Source organism: Haliotis cracherodii, unplaced genomic scaffold (assembly GCF_022045235.1).
Source record: "Haliotis cracherodii isolate W230 unplaced genomic scaffold, xgHalCrac1.p SCAF_54, whole genome shotgun sequence".
In the NCBI taxonomy this organism is placed as follows: Eukaryota; Metazoa; Mollusca; class Gastropoda; order Lepetellida; family Haliotidae; genus Haliotis; species Haliotis cracherodii.
The window spans coordinates 10,972-35,616 of NW_027266313.1; the positions used below are offsets into that span (position 1 = coordinate 10,972).

The window sequence follows — 24,645 nt, forward strand, 5'->3', positions numbered from 1 at the left end:
CAGGAAATACCCCGGAAGCATTATTGCGTTTGCATCCCTATTGTCGCATCATGACAGCTGCGCGGTTAATAAATGTCATCCCGCACTTTAACCATAACAATCCCGCACTTAGAAAGAGTCCCGCGCCTTCTGCTGATCGTGTTACAGAACAGTACATTTCGGTGTTATCTTCTCCAAGGAGAATGATCACGTGACGATGTGTGAATCTGCTCACAGGACGTCTTTGCACTCCGTCGCTGTGGGTCATCGGTGTGATAATGGCGACCGTCCGTGGTGTCCTAATGTCGTTAGACATCGTCAAATAACGTATTTGAGTCAAGTTGTTCGGGTCTTGTAATCGCCATATGTGCCTGTAGCATCTGTGTTAAGAAATCAAATTTCTAAATCGATGCGGAATTCTATTATGAAGCAGGTCTGAAAAAATATCTGAATCGGGGTTTATTTATCAGTTAAAGTCGTTGTCTGTACCCCCCCCCCCCCCCCCCCCATAACTGTATCATGCTGTCGCAAAACAACATTCAGCCTTAATTGCGTGAGTTTATCCTGTCACAGACCCTGTTATTGTTCTGTGTAACTAAAATATATTTAATATATATCCGCCTATCAAATGCTCAAAATAGCTACTTTAAATAATCATTTATACGACCTTTACAAGACGCATTGAACTTTCCCCGTTCTTTTGGCTGTCGGTTTAATGTATGGTTGACCTGCGACGGAGATAATCGGTTAAACAGTTCTACAGTGTTTAAATCCTGCGGCAAGGGCTAGTATTATTTACCGTGTCTGTACCATCTACAGCACGGCTATTAATACTACAGTGAGTAGTTATATATACAGTGTGTTGTTAAAGTGTCTGTACCGGGGACAGGGGTGGCCCAGTCGTCTAAGGCGTCGCGTTTCGCCGTGCAGATTTGCGTCCCTAGGGCATAACAGAAACCTATGGTTGTGGGTTCGAATCCCGGTTCGCCCCAATTATGTTTCTAGGTTTGTCAGCACCATACCCGTGCTCGTGGGTTTCACCGTAGTGGTGAACGTCTGAGGCCTGCATCACTTCGGGCTTTCCTCCCACATTAAGCTGACACGCCGTGATATAACTGCAATTCTGTTAAAAGCGGCGTTAAACCCAACTCACTCACTATAGTGTCTGTATCACCGGTTAGTATCGTAACTATTTACAACCTTAGATAACTCGGCAACCCTTGCCATAGCGAAGCTAGCATGCTCATCCGATCACATCAGTGGTATTTACAACTGACATGTTAGTACTAGACTTCAGTGTACTGTAGACATATATCCCGTATTCTACCACAGACCGTGGTGTTATATTGATACACAGATAGATATAGTGTTACTAAAATAGCCACTTTAAATAAAGATATAGTGTTACAAGATCTGGCGCTCACGCAGCATCAGGTGATGCTATTGATTAAAGATATCAACACAACTATTTGTACATACTTCTTACTCCCGCGATGAATTCAAAGTCATCACAGTAGTCGTGGGGGCGGTCGGGTAGCCTAGTGCTTAAAGCGTTCGCTCGTCACGCTGAAGACCCGTGTTCGATTCCCGACATGTGTACAATGTGTGAAGCCCATTTCTGGTGTCCCACGCCGTGATATTGCTGGAATATTGCTACAAGCGGCGTAAAACCATACGCACTCTCTCTTTCAGTAGTAGTGTGTTTATCTCTGCCCGAGACCCTATCTAATAATATAATGAAATAACAACAACAAAAATTGTCCGTTTGTTTGTTGTTGAATGTCGCATTCAGCAATATGACAGCGGTCTGTAAATAATCGAGTCTGGACCAGACAATCCAATGATTGAAAACACGAGCATCGATCCACGACTGGAATACGATGACATGCATCATCCAAGCCAGCGAGCCTGACCACCCGATCCCGTTAGTCGCCTCTTGCAACAAGTGTATGTTCTTTTGAGATAGCTCCTTGATTTCTTTACTCTGTATTTCTAGGAGTATCGTTACACTTCAATCTTTAATGTTGTGTTTCAGGTTTTATGCTTGTCTTTGATATGTGTTAAGGAACACCGCTCCCTAGCAACTATATTAATACTTTTAAGACCATCTGAACTACCATCGTACTGAGTTACCATGTGTCTTTAAATGATATGATGTCTTCTGATAAATCAATATTTGTCATGTTGTGTATTGAGTTCTTATGTTGGATTGAATTTAGAACCAGAGCATCTGCCAGTCCTGCTTCATAAATTGTAGTGTGTACGGGTCTCCAGCAACCCATGCTTGCCGTAAAATGCGACCATGCTTGTCGTAAGAGGCGACTAACGGGATCGGGTGGTCAGGACTTGGTTGATGCATGTCATCGTTTCCCAAATGCGTGGATCGATGCTCATGATGTCAATCACTGGATCGTTTGGTCCAGACTGGATGTTTTACAGACCGGCGTAATACACCTGGAATATTGCTGAATACAGCGTTAAACAACAAACAAACAAAACAAAAACATTCATTAATTCCTGTGTCATCTGCAAGTTTGGTTCGATAGCATTCAGATGATAGGTGTTATCAGAGTGAGTGAGTTTGTTGTACACCGCTTCGAACAATATTTCTGGTTTTTTTACACTTTAAAGTGTGGGAGGAATTACTGACGTCATGATTGTCTGTGACGTTTACCATTTTAATGAAACGAGGTGTGGTTTGAAACTGTTAACAGTCTGGTGAATACAACAATCGTGCAGCAATGTGAGGTCAGTGTTATATATGCATTGCTAACGTTAATGTTGAAATTTGACCTTATAAGGCTATGGTTTCTTAAATGTGGCATTAATGTCTGAGAAATCAGCGCTGAAGACGGGTCTCCAATCACTTTGACACAGTCGTGACGTGATGCAACACTTTATACACCAGGTTATTTCAGTCTTGTAAACATACCCTGTCATTAAATATTCAAAGAGTAATTATAAGCATCTTTTATGACATCATCTCTGCAAATACCACTTGTATCCTCACCATCAACCCCCGAGGGATGCTCGGGTCATTAAAATCAAAAATTGATTTAATTTTAAAAATAAAATGCTGGAGGAAAGCTGTTTGTCGTAATCATGCACTTCTGAAACTGATCAATCATCTGAGTCAAGCGTCTTTCAGAAGAATAACGAGAGCTCTATGAGCGAATATACGTTTCATCATCAAAAACCTATTTCTATATGAGTTTGTGGATGATAGTTTTCTAATGGTTTTTGTGTCAAGAACTGTGAATTATGGCACCCACTCACTCACTCACTCACCCACCCACTCACTCACTCACTCACTCACTCACTCACTCACTCACTCACTCACTCACTCACTCAGACCTGCCAGGACAACACCATTCTACCATGAAGTGTGTCGGGGGCGCTAGTACCATGGTGTGGGGCGGTATCACACATGACAGGCCTGATTTGGTTATTGTGAATGGACATTTGACATGCCAGCGATATGTTGAAAAGCTTTTGTTCCATTCGCTAGAATTATCGGCAGAAATTCTGTACGCCAGAGACCAGGCACCTTTCAATGCGGGCCAAGCTTGGGCTAGCTCTGTAGGCGGAATGGCGGCGATACCAAAGACAACCATACACAAATTAATCAACACTATGGCATCAAATTAAAGTATCGCACATATCGCCCAATATGGTGGACACAACAAATATTGATCTACGTGCCCGAGATTATTTTTTCAGACATTAATTATTGTCATTACACCCTTTTCTATAATTTCTGCTGTTCTCTTATTTTTTGTATTTTTTATAATACATTCTGAATGTTTCTCACAAACGATAAATTCCTGATGTTCAATGACAGCTGGTCTCCATGGTCCTGTCCAATGAAGACTTATTTTTAATGCAAGACAAGACGCGGACAAATTGGTTGTGTTAAGTTTGATTAAAGTCAACAAAACACCAATTTGTTTTCCTTATACCTGGCGTGTTATTATGTAGGCCATTGCCCTAATTACATCGAGTATAGGTCTGTGGACCTACATTGAGAAGAGGCGATATTGACCCACACAGGATAGTGGGGAGATTGACCTACATTGACTAGAGGGACATATAAAATGCATATATGTATACTATTAGGCAAATCGAGATGTTCGCTGTGATAATGTACTATATAATTTAAAGAAATATGGTGAAATATTAACACCACGTCCAACGTCCTCCAGCATGTTAATTTGAATCACCAGGAAGGTCAGACTTTACAGTAAGTGTGTAACGTTGTGGTTATATAATGCTATCTGTATTTGTGGTAGGTAATACTTCGGAAGGTACGGTCTATGTTTAAACGTTTCTCAGTTGTAGCTTCCCTTCATTGTACCAGGATCCGCTGATCACAGGTTCGATACAAGGCCCAATTATGATGCTTAATCAGTAAATTCCAATGCCCCTGGCTGCAAGAGCGTGAAAAAACGTCTTCTGGATCTTCATCTACAGCCACGACTTGATACAACTAAAATAAATGTCCAAAGCGGAATTAAATACAATTCACTCACTCACTCAATCACTTTTTATATTTTTTTCCGAAATACAATGTTACCACCGCGAACACCCCCCCCCCCCCCCAAAAAAAAAAAAAAAAAAAAAAAAAAAAAAAAAAAAAAAAAAAAAAAAAAACAACAAACACACACACACACCACCACCATCACCACCATCACCTTGTCAATAGCGTGCCTTCAGCGTGCTTATGACATTTCCCAGCTGACAAGTGATTGATCGTGTTGTATATTACCATTCACATCACGTTGTCGATTCCACAGTTAGATTCGGTGTGGATGTCCGGCACCTCGCGGGGTCTCACGTGGCCCGACTAGTGCATCGGAGACACTCTAATTAGTGGTCACTTACTGGCTATCGACAAATGTATTTATGCGCTGTCCCGACAACAGGGGACTGTGTGCGAAGCGATTTTAAACGTTGATATAACAGGCGTTAAGAATGTCGCAGAATTGATGATGACGATGAAGAAAATGGTGATGAAATTATGATATTATCATTAGCGAGGTTATTGAAGTAGAATTAAAAGTAGTTGTAGTAGCAGTAGCAGCGTTAGTAGAAGTAGTAGTAGTAGCATTAGTATTCTAGTAGTTGCATAAGTAGTAGTAATAGTAGTAGCCGTAGTAGTAGCAGTAGCAGCATTAGTAGTGGTAGTAGTAGTAGTAGTAGCATTAGTAGTAATAGCATTAGATGTAGCAGAATTAGTAGTAGTAGTAGTAGTAGTGGTAGAAGTAGTATTAGTATTAGTAGTAGTAGTAGTAGTGGTAGTAGTAGTAGTAGTAGTAGTAGTAGTAGTAGTAGTAGTAGTAGTAGAAGTAGTAATAGTAGTGGTAGTAGAAGTAGCATTAAGAGCAGATGCATTAGTAGTAGAAGTTGTTGTGGTTGCAGTGACTCACTAGTAGTTGTAGTCGTAGTAGTCGTCGTCGTCGTAGTAGTAGTAGTAGTAGTAGCAGTAGTTGTAGCAGCAGCAGTAGGACAAGTAGCATTAGTATTGTTTTTTGCATTAACATTATGATTCTTATTGTTAATAGTAGTAGTAATAGCAGTAGTAGATGTTTAAGTTGCAGTGACTCACTACTACTAGTAGTAGTAGTAATAGTAGTAGTAGTAGTAGTAGTAGTAGAGAAAAGGGTTGATGGTAGCCTAGTGGTTAAAGCGTTTGCTCGTCGTACCGAGCACCCGGGGTCGATTCCCATACGGGTACAATGTTTGGGTCCCATGTTTGTGGGATATTTCTAACAACAGCATCAAAAGCAACACACATACAGATCACAATCTCCTTCCTTCTGTGCTCAGCGTAAAGTGGTATTCAGTACCTTAATATGACCAGTGACCGAGTAATATGCACAAGGCGAATAGATTGGCATTGATTCACCGTTCTATGGCATTCACGTTCCCTCTTCATGTGTGTTGCCACCTATCACTCCCCGCAAGACACTTGACCACTCGGAAGTCCTAGCGGCCGAATGACTTGCAGCATCATGCTTGCTGGCCATTGTCTTGCCTTCCCTGTGTCAGACAACATCAACCCGCGGTCACGTGGTCGCATGCTTGTACTGATTGGCTGGAGTGTTCCTTCAGTGATTGGTTAACGTCACTGCGATGGGATTTGGCATCAGGTAGACAACAGTTTCCGTTACTTCTATACCCTGTATCTCTATAGTGACATACGAGACACTGGGCTTATCACATTAGGTATATTAATACAGCCTTAGGGGAGTGGGGGTAGCCTAGTGGGTGAAGCGTTCGCTCGTTACACCGAAGACCCTGGTTCGATTTTCGATGAGCATAATGTGTGAAGCCCATTTCTGGTATCCTCCGCCGTGATATCGATGGAATATTGCTAAAAGCGGCGTAAAACTATACTCATGCACGGACCCACAGCCTGTCAATAAGGAAATGTGATGAGGTTTGTTTCTAGACGCTTATAGCACTATTTAATCACGTTATTGTACAATTCGATTCTTCCTTTTTGTAACCTATGGAAGGACAGTGATCTTATTTCGGCCACGAAAACAACTATCATGTAAAAATGTCGATATAGACATGGCCCTGCCAAATTGAAAACGAAATGACACAGTACCTAACCAGGAAGATCTTTCTTCTTCTAGATCATCAAATCCGCAGCTTGAGAGTAGGGCTCGCTGGTTTGTTAGCCCTGCTCGGTAATTGCTATAATAAGTTCCACAGTGGAAGAGGGATGTCTTTTCAATCTGTCGCTGAATGGAGCCTTTTATCCACCATGATTATGGTCTCTATACAGTAGTTAGGTACGGAGCTCCTCACAGTGCGTGTCTTCATCAGGAACGTGCAGCAATGCAAGGCTGGACCACCCATGTTTAAGCCCTGGGCGTATATGATTAACTAACACCACATCCAGGCCCATCTTTGCTCTCATTTGAAAGGAAAGGCACACGTATTATTTCTTTTCGGCATGCAGCCAACACAACCACATTTCTCAGCTTTCTGACTTGATGTTGTCGTGGGCGTTAAATGAATCTCATCTTTTCTCACGCCACGAGATTGTAGAGAGCCATTTGATTTTGGTTGAATAGAACGATGGCGGGGGCATTTCTTTCTGTGACAAAATGTCGCGAAATTAGCCCGTGTAGTTTCAGATCATACGCGGAGACATAGGGAGCCGACGTAATGAGACGTCACCTCTCCTTACCACTTGGATGTTCCCGTTCTTCTTTAACTTTATTTCAATTAAAGTTTGTAATGCACCATTGTGGGGGTTAGAATTAATCTTCAGTAACCCATGCTTGCCATAAAATGCGACTATGCTTGTCGAAAGAGGCGACTAACGGGATCGGGTGATCATCCTCGCTGCTGACTTGGTTGATGCACGTCATCGTATGATACATCCCATTAACTGCGAAGATCGATGTTTGTGATCTCAATCACTGAATTGTCCTGTCCAGATTTGATTATTCACAGACCGACGTTCTATAACTGGAACATTACTGAATGTGGCGTTAAACAACAAACAAACAAGAGGTACCAGTACAGACTTGAGGCTACGTTAAGTTCATCCCGGGGAGACAACTCTGTCTAATTTTCTAAGGGTTTTCAGATGGAGCCAATTGCGCGACGTGTTTACGATTTCAACAAAAAATGAAGATATGTTGACTGTAATGGTTGTGCAAACATTGACAGAGCCTTGAGTACAAGCTAACTGTATTAAATACAAAAATGTAGGGCTTCATTAATAACTCTCTCAACAGCGCAACATAAAGGCTTTATACGTTCAACACTGGTGTGCATATTATTCATTTGAGCTTGATTACTGATTCAAAATACTGATTGAACAACATATGGTCTGTCAGCCGACCCTGTAACAAGACATTTGTGTGACAAATGAGGGGAGTTCGGGTAGCCTAGTAGTTAAAGCGTTTGTTCGTAACGCCGAAGACCCGGGGTCGATTCCCGACATGGGTACGATGTGTGAAACCCATTTTTGATGTAAAAGCGGCGTACAACAATACTCACTCAACCATTCGCCACCAAAGCTTCGTTTCGGCAACCATCGGTCTAGCTCTAACATGTTCTTGCCCGAGAGGGGCGCCTCGATTCGCTGTGCAGAGTTGCTTCCCTTGGGCACGCCAGAAACCTATGATTGTGGGTTCGAATCCCGGTTCGCCCCGATTATGTTTCTAGGTTTGTCAGCACCATACCCGTGCTCGTGGCTTTCACCGAAGTGGTAAACGTCTGAGACCTGCATCACTTCGGGCTTTCCTCCCACATTAAGCTGACACGCCGCGATATAACGCGAATATGTTAAAAGCCGTGTTAAACCAGACTCACTCACTCTTGCTCGAGAGAATACATTGAAATAACTGCTGTGTTTAACATCGTGCTATTCAATTACTGCATGACAACACTGGGCAATGGTCGCCGACACGCGATGTTTCGTGTTGACTCTTATCAAAAGCCAATACGCATGACGGCCAAATAATGCTTAGTGTACCACTCATATCAATAGCACACGAGATTGTTATAGACGGCGCTGATGTTCCCCCTGCGATGGCCTCGTTTTGGGCTGACTTTCTTTTGAACTATCCACGTGGTCCCAATCGCCTTACTATAATCTAATTGTGTTACAGCTCAGGTAACATGAACGGGATATAGACATAAAAGTGTATGTATGGGATTTTGTAATTAAGGATATCGTGTGTATTAAGAACTGGAAATGTCAAGGTATATATTTCTTGTTATTTGAGTAACGGTTCTGGTCAATGAGGGAACGCTGATATGACAGTCTGTCGTCGGGCCCAGACACGGTGATTAATGACCGTGAGAGTCAGTTTATCTTTGTCATTAGGGTAATCGTTTTTAGATGATGTAATTAGAGTCAATCAGACAAGTAAAGTGGGAGTGTTTGATTAACTAGAAACTAATTGCATCTAATCAGGCCAGAGTCTATTCTTCCAGCCTGAGACATATGTGTTGTCGCGTATAGTCGGGTGTTGTCGTGTGGTGTCGTGTACAGTCTAGTGTTGTCGTGTGTTGTCGTGTGTTGTCGTGTGCAGTCGGGTGTTGTCGTGTACAGTCGGGTATTGTCATGTCTTGTCGTGTACAGTCGGGTGTTGTCGTGTGTTGTCGTGTACAGTCGGGTGTTGTGTGACAGTTGGGTGTGTTGTCGTGTACAGTCGGATGTTGTGTGTTGTCGTGTACAGTCGGGTGTTGTGTGACAGTTGGGTGTTGTCGTGTGTTGTCGTGTACAGTCGGGTGTTGTCGTGTACAGTCGTGTGTTGTCGTGTACAGTCGTGTGTTGTCGTGTGCTGTCGTGTACAGTCGGGTGTTGTCGTGTACAGAAGGCTGTTGTGTGGATTCTGATTCGTGAAGTTAAACGCAAATGTGGACCTAAAATCGGTACGTTCAGAACAAAATTGTAAAATCAGGAAAGAACTACACAAGATCAATAAAGAATCTTTAAATTATATTGAAAGACAGTTTTATAGGTTTACAATTAAATAGGCAATACAATCGGTCAAATAAGTGGATAGTCTGCTCATGATGTCAATAACTTGATCGTCGGTCCAAACTCGATTATTTACAGACCGCCGTCATATAGCTGGAATATTGGTGAGTGCGGCGTTAAACAACAAACAAACAAACAAACAAACAGCGTTTAATGAGGACCCTCCATGCTTTTAATGCAAAAGATTTTCCTAAAGTATTAAAATTGTTGCTCTGAAATGATTTCATAAATTAAAAAATATTTGGTTTTCTAGCATAATATAATTCAACACAATTCCTACTTAGCTCTATAATATATTAACATGAGACTGATAAATGACCAGTACAGTTAGACTGACAAAGATAGCATGTTCTTTCTCTGATGGGAGCCTTGTTCCATCGCTCGATTATTTTTCGGCTCGAGGTCAGGAGACTGTCTGATTGGGGTATCCATGTTTAGGCTGCGGCAAGGCATGTCAGTGGGCTGGGACTATAAAACAGACATTAATCTTGACTAGTACAAACACACAAACATACACCGGGAGTCTTCATAAAGCATGCCCTTCCGTAATCAAATTAACCCACTTTGTTACGCCACAGCATCGGTACGGGTTGGTGCCGGTCCACTATTTGAGGCTACGATAAGTCGATCCATACATAATTACTGACTGAAAGACCCAGTGTTGTCCTAGCTAGATCAACAGGCTGTTCTCGACATGTCGGGAAGGGCATAGCTCATATGCTTGTGGGTCTGAAGAGGTAAAGAAAACACAAGCACTAACAAGTGATCTTGCAAACCTTTGTCATGCCGGTTAAATAAAGCGATTAGCGTCACGGGAGCAAACGGGGCACCCAATAGAGTCTCTGAGATTAGAGAATCTATTACTACGATATCAGATCGATGCCACATGGTCGCTGTAAGGGAATTAACACGGAAATCAATCATTTTATAATCTAATTTTTACTGGCAGGTCAGGTGAAGGGTTATCTCCCCTGTCTCCATGCATTTGAACGACTGGGGATTGTATTGTTTGTAGGGGGTAGAATTTCAAAGTTTAGTTAAGGAGAAAAGTTAGATAAAAGTGTTCCGGCTTGTTATCACGGCTGAGAATTCCATGTTATAAATGGATGTTTCTCTTGTTTCTCCTCGTCACACGAAACACGGTATTTCATCGCGTGTAACAACGAGACAAGGTACTTTGAAGGAAACAATACCGACGTCTCTTTGATGACATTGGATGTAAAGACAGCCGGACGTGCCACATGTAGGTCTGAGCGGCTCAATATAGTGATTGAACAACCGAGACGTAGATGTCGGATGTTTTGTTTTTTAAATACGGTATTTTGTTACAGCTACTTCTGGGCGACGCGCTCATTGGACACGTATGAGATGCGAACACTCGCTGTATAGAAATAAAGTAGTAGTAGTAGCAGTAGTAGTAGTAGTAGTAGTAGTAGTAGTAGTAGTAGTAGAAGTAGTAGTAGAAGAAGTAGTAGTAGTAGTAGTAGTAGTAGTAGTAGTAGCAGTAGTAGTAGTAGTAGTAGCAGTAGTAGTAGTAGTAGTAGTAGTAGTAGTAGTAGTAGTAGTAGAAGTAGTAGAAGTAGTAGTAGTAGCAGTAGTAGTAGTAGTAGTAGCAGTAGTAGTAGTAGTAGTAGTAGTAGTAGAAGTAGTAGTAGTACAGTAAACTACGGTTATAACGAACACGCTTATAACGAACTGACGGATATAACGAACTTACTTTTTGGTCCTGACTATTTGCTGTAGTTATACTGTGTATATGCTTATAACGAACTACGGTTATAACGAACTAAAATAAGTAGTCCCTTTGAGTTCGTTATAACCGTACTTTACTGTAGTAGTAATTGTGGTAGTGGCAGCAGCAGTAAGAAGAAGTGGAAGCATATTCGTGCCACAGTCTTAAAAATATTATCATCTCCGTAGATTATACTCTCATATTCGACACGTGACGATCCGGGGTAGAATAGGTCTTCAGCAACCCATGCTTGCCGTAAAAGGTGACAATGCTTGTCGTAAGAGGCGACTAACGGGATCGGGTGGTCAGGCTCGCTGACTTGGTTGATGCATGACATCGATCCTAATTGCGTGGATCGGTGCTGATTATATCAATCACTGGATTGTCTGGTCCAGACTAGATTATTTACAGACCGCTGTCATATTGCTGAATGCGGCGTTAAACAACCAACCAACCAGCCAACCAACCAACCAACCAACTTTTAAGTTTGATAGTTTGACAATCACCTCAGTATTTTCTAAAAATACGGAAAGGGATAAATGAAAAAAAGACCAGCATGTTCCCAAACATTCATTTAAAATAACAGTAATTAAGTTATCATCTTCATTTAAAATATACATGTTTGTATAAACTAGTATCCTTCTAGCATCGTAACTTCACATGACAATATCACTGTCTGAGTGATGATACGTACGATGATAATATCACATATAATATCATCTCAGTAGATGAAAGTATTTATTTGACCGTGGTACTAATAAAAGGAAGCCTTTTAGGGCCATTCTTTTCCTTGAAATTTCAAGATATTATGTTGAAATTTCAAGATAATTAGTTCAAAATTTCAAGATAATTAGTTCAAATTTCAAGATAATTAGTTCAAATTCCATGTTGAAATTTCAAGATAATCATCAAGATATTTCAAGATTATAACTTGAAATTTCAACTTTGTATCTTGAAATTTCAACTTAGTAAGTATCTTGAAATACTAAGTTGAAATTTCAAGATGACAACTTGGGATTTTTTAGATACATAAGTTGAAATTTCAAGATACATAAGTTGAAATTTCAAGATACTAAGTTGAAATTTCAAGATATTAACTTGAAATTTCAACTTAGTATCTTGAAATTTCAACTTAGTAAGTTGAAATTTCAAGATACATACAAAGTAGAAATTTCAAGATAATCATCAAGATATTTCAAGATAATGACTTGAAATTTCAACTTTGTATCTTGAAATGTCAAGATAGTATCGAAAAAAAAAAGAAAAGCAAATGGCCCTAAAAGGCTTCCGTACTAAAAGGCTTCCATAAGATTAAGAAGAGGTAGTAGTACCGTTGGTAGTTGTAGCAGCAGAAGTATTAGAGGAGAGAGAAAGGAGAGAGAGGTGAGAGAGGGGGACGAGAGAGATGGAGGACAGATGAGGAAGGAGAGGTCTGATGTGAGAGGGATAGTGGAAAGAGAGATTATTGAGTGAGAGAGGGAAGAGAATGGGAAGAGAGACACTCTAACAATCTATGACAATACGTCAATCTACATGTTTAGTGTCGGTTAACTGAGGATGTCCTCTGTATCAGCAACTAACCATTCTGTTCCTGTCGTATCTCCCACCATGACGGGATAATGCGCAGCAATTCCCACATAATCCCTAGTTTGACGCTGCACGTCAGTCAGAAATTGACTAAACAAAAACGTTAAATCAGTCTGTCAAACCGCATTAAAATCTCGCCCTATAAAACATCTGTTTTCTAAACACATCCATTTTCTACTGGATCCTTTGACTTAAAGATTATTACTTCTGATGCATTAAAAAAGAAGAAAAGGAAATTCATATCATTTTTAAAGAAATGTTTTTCACGAGAAAATTGTTTGATATTAAAATCTCCATCGACTGGGATATAAACACGCGATGCTTCCTGCGACGTCGTTGCCGCTATGCAACATCACCGACGTTGTGGGTCATGACTGGGATGAACAGAGATGTCGACATGTCTGTAACGTGCTTTAGACGCACGACCATGTGTTTTCCTAAGGCCAGGAGATGGCGATGGATTGTAAGATCAATAAGACTTTCAATCTATCTCCGACCACAAATGTGTTACTACAGTGAGACGGAAGCGAGTTAAGTGTGGTATCACCTATAATTACCAGCTTATGAAATACAGGAAATAATTAAATCCTTAATGTCTGTGCCAGGGTTTCTATTCCAAACTGAATGGTGCTTTAACTAACGATTCTCGGGACACCACGAGCTCTCATACTTACTTTGGAGATTTAACGTGCGCTTTCCGACTGATGCGTATTTCGCACACGAGCTCTCCATTGATTTCGCTATATGTGTGGAATGGCCAATGCCAACACGCATGCGCACCATCATATACAGTTTCAACGTTATCGCACGTATATATATTTATATATTTCCTAGTTTTGTCTGAGTAATGATATATCTGCGGACACACATGTCGGATGTTTGTTTGTTTGTTGTTTAACGCCACATTCAGCAATATATCCCAGCTATATGACGGCGGTCTGTAAAGAATCGAGTCTGGACCAGACAATTCAGTGATTGACACATTGAGTTTTGATCCACGCAGTAGGTATCGATGACATTAATCAACCAAGTCAGCGAGCCTGACCACCCGATCCCTTTAGTTGCCTCTTACAAAAAGCATAGTCGCCTTTTACGACAAGCATGGGTTGCTGAAGACCTATTTTAAAAATGTCAGAGGGATCGATATGGGAATTCTAGACCATTTACACTCATATTTCTTTTAAGGACGCACGGGCAGCTGGATATTCGTTACAAATAATGCACGATTCTGCGAACCTGGCGAATATCAATATTTGGAAGGAAAGTCGAGTTGTATCGATGCAGACAGGTGATATGACCACGCCCAGGCCATCAGTCACTGTGTGACCTAGACGAGAATATATTTAACAAGGTTACTCGAATGCGTGACCTTGACCTGCGATCCGTCTGTCCTTCACTATCTCCTACAAGATTCCTGGATAGCTCACTGATGTGTGATTTAGACAAATGAAATCCTTGTTCCAAACCTAATGTAATCAAACCGTCCAGCCATGCCCCTTGACATTTGTTGTATAGCCGTGTAGCATACTTAATGACAAGATGACGACCCTTGTCCGAGCCGCCACGCCATCATATAGCTGGATCATGATTTAAAAACCTTTCACATATACAGGCATAATGACAGGTTGTAAGCTTGTTTCTACAGTTACTATATATCCTTGTTTGTGCGTCCTATTCTGTGTATGTGTGATAAATATAGAATATTTAACGAGCTCCCGTGTAATACCAATTTTATGAAACGAGTGAATAGTTGTGGTATCTGACGAGCGAAATACGAGTTTCATAAAACTGGTTTTACACGGGAGCGAGTTTAGTATTTTATTTATTACTTGCCATTTATAACGTTTTTAGAATTATATTGTTGAGTATGAATAGGCTGACACCTTCACGATCCACGGCAGAGTTTAACAGAATAATACTTCAAACACGTCAAAAGTTGAAACGTATGAATTTAATACCATACAACGGTCCACCTTTAGAATTCACAAAATTATCGTAGGGCTAAGACAATCGCAACTCACATACTTTAACTTAGACTAAGGACTGTCGTTGCGTTACAATACGATAGCCTTGTGAAACGGGCCTTGCACCTCAAAGTTTACAATAACGTCACAATACGTAATTTGTGGAATTTTGTTGCAAGATCCATCGGCGAAACAATGCCATGTGACGTCACCCTATCAACAAGCTCCTCACAGTGATCTATCAACTCCACACGCAATGTCGTTGAATAAGCCAAGGGATGTTGAGAGCTTCCAATATTTGTTCGTGAAACGTGTTCCGAGAGTACACAAGCACGCGTTTTGCTATTACTCAAAGTGTAATACAGCTGTATGTTTATTAAACGGGTGATCTCTTCACGGGCAAGTAATAAAACACCAACGTATGGTTGTTACAGTCCATGTGTACTGTCAGTCAAAGTGTAAAATGTGATTCACTAGGCAATTTAATATCAATGCCTAAATATTTGAAAAACGCCTTTATTTTTCAGTTACTTTACAAATTGACTAAAGAGTATGTTAAAGCTATTAAGAAGTTAAAAGGGCTTGAAAAGCATTACAAAAGACTTATTATGCAAGGAGTAGAAGCGAAAAAATATATTTTAAAAATATATATTGACTTTCGTTTCTTTCAGTCTATCATTTTCAGTCATTGGGTGAAGAAATTCAGCACATACAAATTTGGATTTCGTGGTCATAGTACTTGTATAATAATGAACGGACGTTTCAGTTAATATATAAACTGACTCAAATATTAAGGTTTTTTTGTAAATTGCCTTCGGGACGAGTTCAGTCTTTGTACACATTGACTGTTACGTTTCTTTTATCACCCCAAACTGGCTCCCACAGGAGATATCGCTTGGGTGAAATAAATGATATCTACGTTGTAGATATCGCTGCTATGAAATTGCATCACAATGCTTTGCAGACCACTGTGACGTAATTGGTTACCATGCTGTCATAATCAAATGACATCACTAAAGGCTCTCCCACTGAAGCTGTTAGCAGTACTTTTTACACTAAACACTGCTTACTAGTATTACTGTTTACAGACTGAAAAAGTTAGAAGAATGATGTTGGATGATATATAGAATCTCACCCTCCGAGTTTTAATCTTTTATCGACCCGTGTAGATATATTTGGTATCAAAAGACACTTTGGTGAGATTCTCCATATATCAACGTAACGTTGTAGATATACATGTACCCTCGCTGTGTGTATATACTATGGTTCTGTATGGTGTATTCTCTGTTTCAGTCATCGTCCTCTGTGCATCCCCGGATTCCGTCAGGGAGATTATGATAAAGGCTCATGAACTCAACTTCGACAACGGCGAATACGTCTTCTTCAACATCGACCTGTTCTCGAGGTAAGTGCAGCTGTACCAGTAGTCAGATGCGACTAACGGGATCGGGTGATCAGACTCGCAGACATGTCATGTCATTGTATCCGATAATCACTGGATCACTGGATTGTCTGGTTCAGACTCGATTATCCACAGTCCGTCATATAGCTGGAATATTGGTGAGTGTGGCAATAAACAACAAACAAACAAAACAAAACTAGTAGTAAGTAACAACAGGCTCCAAAATAGCTTCAGCATCAGCATCAGCATCAGCATCAGCAGTGGCAGAGTGAGTGATTATGTTTGTATGCTGCTTTTGGCAATATTCCAGCAATACCACGGCAGAAATGTTTTTTTTTTTTACATATTGTACCCTTTTTGAGAATCGAACCCCGGGTCTTGGGGGTGAAGAGTGAAACGCTTTAACCACTAGGCTACCCACCGACCCAGCAGTAGCAGAAGCAGCAACAGTATTATTATTATTAGTAGTAGTAGTAGTAGTCGTAGTAGAAGTAGAAGCGGTAGTGATAACGGTAGCAGCAGCAGACGTAATGGTGACGGTAGCAGTAGTAACAGCAGTAGCAGTAGCAGCAGCAGATGCATTTTAGTATTGTAACGTATGAGTAAACCTGACATGATGTAAACAATAGACTTCATGTCAAGATATTAAGGTATGCTGCTCGATCTTGTTTCACATAAAAAGATAAAACAAAAAAACAAACAAAGAGTGTACTGTGAGTTAGTGAGTGAGTGAGTGCGTAAAGCTTAAAGTTTAGCAACTTTCCAGCAATATCACGACGGGGAACTCCAGAAATGGGCTTCAGAAATTATACCAATGTAGGCATCCGAACCCGGACCCACTGGGCTACCCCACAGCGTTGCAGTATCAGGTCGTTCTTTTCGGCTGTTCCTTCATATTATATAGACCTGAGCTAGAACTGATAATTGGTAAGCAGAACAGACCCAACCCAATCGTACAAAGTAATCGAAAACTTTCGTCAGAGGTTATATGTTCAGAGACCCCTGAAGATCCGGGGTAGAATAGGTCTTCAGCAACCCATGCTTGCCGTAAAAGGGGATTGTGCTTGGAGTAAGAGGCGACTAACGGGATGAGGTGGTCAGGCCCACTGACTTGGTTGATGCATGTCATCTTATCCCAATTGTGTGGATCGATGCTCATGATGTCAATCACTGGATTGTCTTTCCAGACTCGATTATTTACAGACCGCCGTCATAAAGCTGGAATAATGTTCAGTGCGGCGTTAAACAACAGACAAACACACAAACAAACAAACAAACAAACAAACAGAACCGATGAATGGTAGTGCTTCCTGGCCGCATCTGAGACACTTCCAACCAGTTATGACAGTATAACGGGGGATGAAGTACATGGAACATTCTACCATGAATTTGGAAATTACTCGATTCTGATTAGTCAATCCGAGGCAATTAAATCACAATAAACCCATATCTTTTGAACACTTCACGCATGGTGCTTCCTAATTAGCCTGACCGCAGACCCCTGTGATAGACTTCCCATCTGCTCACTGCATACGGTGATGAGAACAAAGGGCTACGTCCGTGAAGGCGACGACATCAACGTCAATCACATCCACGCCCTGGCCCTCATACGGGGACGTTAAGCTGTAAAGCAAGTCTCCAGGGAAACTAAAACATAAGTCCGCACTCATAGAGTCATTAAATAAGATGAATTGCCCTTTCTCTGTAGAATGGCACCAAAGGGAAGCTAAAATATATGTCTCTTGAGGAGACGTTAGTGAGTATGATTTTACGCCGCTTCTAGCAATATTCCATTAATATCTAGGGACACCAGAATGGGCTTCACCCTTTATACCTTGGTAGAGGATCGAACCCTGGACTTTCGTGTGACGGGCGAACCTATAGACAATCTCGCCACCCTGCGGGGACGTAGTACGTACGATAATAACATTATATAAGCAAATATGGAATCTCGCATTATATATAACGGTTTAACATTATTGATATGTAACAATCACTGAAATCTATTTAAGTCTATATTCAGTCGCCTTATACTACATGACTCAGCTTCGCTTTAATGGTCAAAGACCGCCTCCGTGGTCTAGTGGTAGAGTGTCCGCCCGGAGAGCGGAAGGTCCACGGTTCGATTCCCGACCGCGTCATACCCAAAGACGTGAAATGATGGTACTTGTTGTTACCCTGTCTGACGCTCGGCATTAAGGGGCTAAAACAAGGACTGGTCGGCTCGGAGTCAGTATACTGTGTCTTAGTGTGTACTGTGTACAAGCAGCCACACACACACACACACGTACGTACATGCATGTCGCTATATACGAGAAGTGCAATAATCTTGGACGCGACGTTAAACACCATTTCACCTCACCTTTAATGGCCAAAGACCTTGCAGGTGTTGAGTATTACTTCATCCAGTTCATCAGTACAATTGTCTTCTCGTGTTCTTTAAGAGGAGTGTTCAGCATTGGTGCCTTTGCCTGTAGATTTGTGTGCGGAAGGATCATTCGCTTAAACATCCTTCTGGAGTGTGGTTCGGACTCAGATGCTATGTTTAATCGGGTAATGATGCTTGGTCATCAGCTGTTATCCTTCCAGTCCTGAAAATCGAGGTATTCTGTTCCGAGACTTTTGAAGTGTTCGATGAGGTTTAGATATTAGGTGTACCTTTTTTGTTCCGGCGAAAATGATGCTGTGCGTTGAGGTTTATTACAGTATCAGGTAACATACAGATGCGGTTTTTTTCATGCTAATTGTATGAGTGGTGGGTTCTACTGGTAGGGCCTCACATGCTTACCCTTTTCTCAACCCCCCGGTGTCCATTCCATTCGTATACAGTAAACTACGGTTGTAACGAACTCAAAGGGACCACTAATTTTAGTTCGTTGTAGCCGTGGTTCGTTATATGCATATATACAGCATAGCTACAGCAAATAGTCGGGACAAAAAAGTAAGTTCGTTATATCCGTCAGTTCGTTATAAGCGTGTTCGTTATAACCGTACTTTACTGTAATTGTCACCGCTCTTTTGCCTGTTACGCAGGATAGAATCTGTTTTGTTTGATAATCGAGACTGGTTATTCTCTGGCTTTGAAGTTTTATATCTACGTCTAACAGTAAAACAGATAGCGGTTATGAAGCTCCGGTGAATTTGCAGAGGACAAAAATTCATTAACACTTTTTGTGTCACTGAAACCATTCCATCATTTGTCCAATCAAAATACGAAAGGCGAAAACAGACTTCTTCTTATATCCCTGCTAGCATCAAGCTCCGTCCCAGCGCGTGACACCTTCGTTACACACTCGGTAACATCGCTGCCACCAATGACTAGTGGGCGCGGCCATTACAAGATCCTGAAATATACCCTCTAACCCCAAATGTAGTAACGTTCATCCTTTTTTTGTCTTTGGGAATGCCAATAGAGTTATATTTTTAAAATAGTTTACGACTGATGATATTCCCAGATGGATTTAACTTTTTGTTTGTTGGATCAGACTGGTTCGAGATTGCAGACGAACGGAAAATCACTCAAATTCCCCGTTACATTCTTACTATACCAGTTATATGTTGAAATGAAAGATATATTCAAATTGACAAACAAAGAAAATAATTTAGTTAGGGTAAGAGTATTCGGCGTCATGACAGTCAGCGCTTGTTTGTAAACATAAGGGTCCTTCGGTTGCGAGTTCAACTCCAAGCATGGTTGTGACCACCTATCACAGTGGGGAGCTTTGAACGGTGGCTGCAATAGTTTTGAGAGCTCCGCGAACGGGCTAACGCTGTGAGGAGCTTGTTTCAACATATGTCTTGTCGGGCATTGGTTGGTTCATGATCACTTCAGAAATCTTTGCCTGGCAGATACACGCATGAAGAGTCTTCACAGTGGTGATTAGTGTTCATCTACGACATGCAAACACAGAAAAAACACCTTGTTAAAAGCAGACATAAAAAGTATTAACTATTAAATTAAGAAATAAACGACGAGTGGGAGTTCCCTATTTTGACTTGTACCATGTGTTCCCGTGTTTTTTCAGGTGAACAATTGACTTGTATTTGCATGTGTTTGTGACGGGTGCCACCGGTGGGGAAGGATACGCTCACCTTTTCTCGAACACCTGGTATCCTAACTATTTTATAGCGCTTCATAAACACATGTTCATTGTCGGAATCGTTCATTCGACTCTGACCGCCTCCGTGGCCTAGTAGTAGAGCGTCCGCCCGGAGAGCGGAAGGTCCGGGGTTCGATCCCCGGCCGCGTCATACCAAAAGACGTTAATAGATGGTACTTGTTGTTACCCTGTCTGGCGCTCGGCATTTAGGGGCTAAAACAAGGACTGATCGGCTCGGAGTCAGTATACTGTGTCTGAGTGGGGTATTCATGTTAAACTGCATGGTATCTCAGTGGGCTAGCACTATAAATCGGCATCAGTCCGGACTAGTACAAGCAGCCACACACACACATACACGTGCATGCACGTCGCTATATAAGTGCAATAATCTTGGACGCGATGTTAAACCCAATTTCACCTCACCTCATTCGACTCTGCTTTATGCAGAGATTTCTATTGGATATGGAAAGGGTTTTGTCGTGAAATAAAACATCACAGGGAGAATAAACCATTAGGGGCGCAGTCCCGAGTGGTTTAATTTATTCTCCCTGCAATGTTTTATCGTACGATTAACAACGACCACGAGTCGTTTATTTCTTATTTGAAATATGAACTTTTTGTACAGCCTTTTTACGGGTGTCGATTAATTGTAGAAACTTTGAAAACATTTACCCGCGTTTGAATAATGATGACTCCTCGAAACCAACCCGACCTTGGCAATGTCGGACAACTCCATTTTACGTACAGGGGGGTTACGTTTGGTATTCTCACAATTTCCGCGTCGATTATCTGCACCTTTTCCCCAAATAACGATTGTCATATGTCTCCCAATTTTGGGCGCGATCGCTCGGCCATTGCGTTCACCTGCGTTGTCCAGATACATCTATGGGGAGCAACTTCCCTCTATAAAATAACGTTGTCCTACTTGCAACGTCATTAAGTTACGAGCGCATGTTCGAATCTTCAGAAATGACGTCATTATCGAACAATATTTAATCGTGAAATAAACCGTGCTTCGTTCTTTATTGTTCTTTGCGATTTATCGAGTAGCTGTGTCTTATTGTCAAATATTTATCAAACTGGCCATGGGCAATTTCGTTCATGAGGATATTTGGAATGTTACACATTACTTGAGAGGAGATGCGAAGAAAATGGGTTCGAAGTGGGCCTTTTTAGGGGGAATGGCGATGTCCTAGTATCCCTGTTGGTGAGCGTGCGTGGTACTGTAGTTGGGTGCAGTTGTGGGTAGTTGAAGGTGGTTTAATGTCGAGGGTAGAGTGGGTGGAGGGTAGATGATGGATCTGAGTATATGGTGAGTGTGGTATGTTAGTGTATTGGCGGTGCTTTGTGTGTGTATAAGCTTAGTGTTGGATTATATTTATATTGTGAGAGTGTTTTTTGCTTTTATGCTAGTGTTATTGGTAGTCGGGTACATGGGCGGGCGACCACCTCGAAGGTACAACCCCCACGGGATTCTCCATCACAACCTACCCCAGTCATAGACACTGAGTTAGAGTTCCCGAATTCCCAACATGGCATTTGACTACTCTACCAATGGAGACGGTGTCTGATTACCGTATTTCTTGAGGATAGTGCGCACTTTTTTCCCAAAAAGCACAGCTGTGTAGAAGAGGGTGCGCATTATACACGAAATAATGAGTTTTGATGTTTTTTCCCCATGGAAAGATATTACCGTGAGCACGTAACACCGGAAATACCATGTCAACAAATCCATACTGAAGTACGCAAATTAATCATGTAATTACACTGTCTGGCTATAAAAAGTGTTTTTTGTATATCTGGACTTATGAATGTAACTTCTTTCATTAATTGTATTCAAAATTCCTTTTAATATTGTGTTAATTAATTTCGGCGAAATCGTATGTGAAGCGATCGGAAGATCGCACAACTCACCGTTATTAACAGCAACCACGGTCAGATTACCGCTATTGACACCTTGAAACGAACATTTGTTGACAGATAATGGATACATTTATCATAAATGCCATTCTTTGACTTGTTAAAAGTCATATTTGTTATAGTTTGATTCTATGTCAACACGTAGCCTCGCGATCACGCGATCACGTGCGCGTGATCCTTGACGGTGACTGGTCAGATTGGTATGGTCTTTACGTCCACCATTCGTCTTGACGGATCTGGCCGCCCCATTCCACAAAGCGATCATAATGCTAAGGTAATCGTAACTCCCATACTTTAACAGACTTACTACAGTCATAGCGCTACGACCTCTTTGTGGAACGGGGCACTGTTAGTTCAGGTGTACAGTTGTGTGGTTATATTATCATATGGTTCTGTAGCATTGGAACATGGAACGCGCGAAATGGTTACTTTTATGGAGATGGCCAATTAGGTTGGCCTGTTTGGGTTGTTAAGAATGTCAGTCAGCATTATTCCAGCTCCATTAAAATAATCAAATCTAATCAGGAAAACTGGTGGATGATAACATGAGCACTGGTCCGTAGACAGGACGGGATGACCCGCAATCAGTCATGGTACACGTTGTAACGAGCCGATCCTTGTTTGTCTTCTACTACTACAGGCATGGGAATCTAAGCAGATCCTGCTCCGAAGTCAAAGGACGAACTTTGAAAAAATGCAGTTTTGAAAGATCCTTTCACTCGTTGACGTTTTCTTTATTTGCTTGTGTCGTGATATAACTGGAATACTGTTAAAAGCAGCGTTCAACCCAACTCACTCCCTCCCTCACTCACTCACTCACTCACTCACTCACTGATTTGCTTGTGCCGTGATGTAACTGAAATACTGTTAAAAGCGGCGTTCAACCTATCCCACTCACTCACTGACTGGCTTGTGCAATGATATAACTGGAATACTGTTGAAAGCGGCGTTCAACCCAACTCACCCACTCACTCACTCAGTCACTCACGAATTTGCTTGTTGTCAAACGCTGTACTGAACTATATGCTAGCCAAATGAAACCGGTGATCGGTCGCCGACGTCGACGTCGACGTCGACGTCGTGGATCGTTATTCAAACTATCAGTCACTGGATGGTCTGGTCCAGACTGGATAATTTACATTTGAATAATGCTGAGTGCGGCGTTCAACAAGTGTATATACTCCAAGGAAGTTTGTTTGTTTGTTTGTTTGTTCTTTAACGCCGCATCAATATTCTATAAGACGTCGGTCTGTAAATAACCGTGTCTGATCCAGACAATCCAGTGATTGACATTATGACCATTGATCTATGCATTTGGGATACGATGACATGCATCAACCAAGTCATGATGACCTGAGCCTAGAAGTCGCCTCTCACGACGTGTTGAATCAATCTGAATGTTTTGTGATGGTAACACACATCTCGCCAAGAAGCAGATCTGCCCAGATCAATGTCCCTTTGATCAGAATTATGTTGGCACAGTGTTAAGCGTGCCTCCGTACACCCTGACCCTCGGTACATAATCAATATCGATTGTCAGGAGTATCAAGATAAACTAACCCCATATAACGGAGTAAAATATGTGTAAATGTTCAGGGAAACCTGTTAATCTGAACGATAGCGACCTCAATGAAATTCCCCGGATTGGCGATTTGTAGGATGACGAAATCAACGATCATGACCAACAAAAGTATCTGTCCGGATAGTGGAGATTTTTAGTTTAACCGGCTTTCGGACTATCAATGCCTTACCACATCTGCTTGTAAGTTGACTTCCCACTCTCACACATCAAAACAGTGCGAAATAATCAGCTCAATACAATAATATCGTTCCTTCAGAATGCCAAGTTTCTGGATTAACCAAGTTTCGCTGTTCTCATATACGTCTAAATTACAGTCCACAGTCTATACTAACCCTTAAGCTGACGGAGACAGTTGGAGTTTAGGTCTGTCGTGAGATCCACTCGTTCTATTCAGATCCGTACAGGAATGCTTCAACAAGCGTCTATCGCTCTTACTGGTCATCAAGGCTTCGGTGTTTGTAATAAAACGCTCGCCATTTCCCCTTTCCTCGCCTTCAGATAACCCCTTGCTCCGACAGCCTCATTCGTTAACATCAAAACCTGCTACACATAGCTGCCAATGAATATATTCAAGTCTCTGATTTCCTCAATTTTCCGGGATATAAGAGGATCGTTGTTTGGCCGTGTGTCTCCACATCCCTCGTCTTATCTGGATTAGTTACAAAGTACATTAACTTGCTTTTTGTCAAGGACATTGCTCTTTCTTGAGATAATTGCGGGACGCCTTTCGCGTAATTTGTTATTCTTTAGAAGAATATTTATTCTCGAGTAAATCGATTAGTTGAGTAAGATAGGTGAGAGTAGGTCTGAGATGAGGTCCACAAGAGCAGGTGAAATAGAAAGTTTTTTAGATAATTTGCATGAG

At 41.4% G+C, this 24,645-nt stretch overlaps 1 protein-coding gene across 1 annotated transcript in view; it reads left to right on the forward strand.

The window, feature by feature from the left end:
* Positions 1-16,038: 16,038 nt before the first annotated feature.
* LOC139444473 (atrial natriuretic peptide receptor 1-like) overlaps positions 16,039-24,645 on the forward strand; it is a 37,449-nt gene continuing 28,842 nt past the window's right edge. Inside the window, exon 1 of the mRNA XM_071225431.1 lies at positions 16,039-16,181. Within this exon, the coding sequence (XP_071081532.1) occupies positions 16,039-16,181 (143 nt within the window). The remainder of the gene's footprint in view (positions 16,182-24,645) is intronic.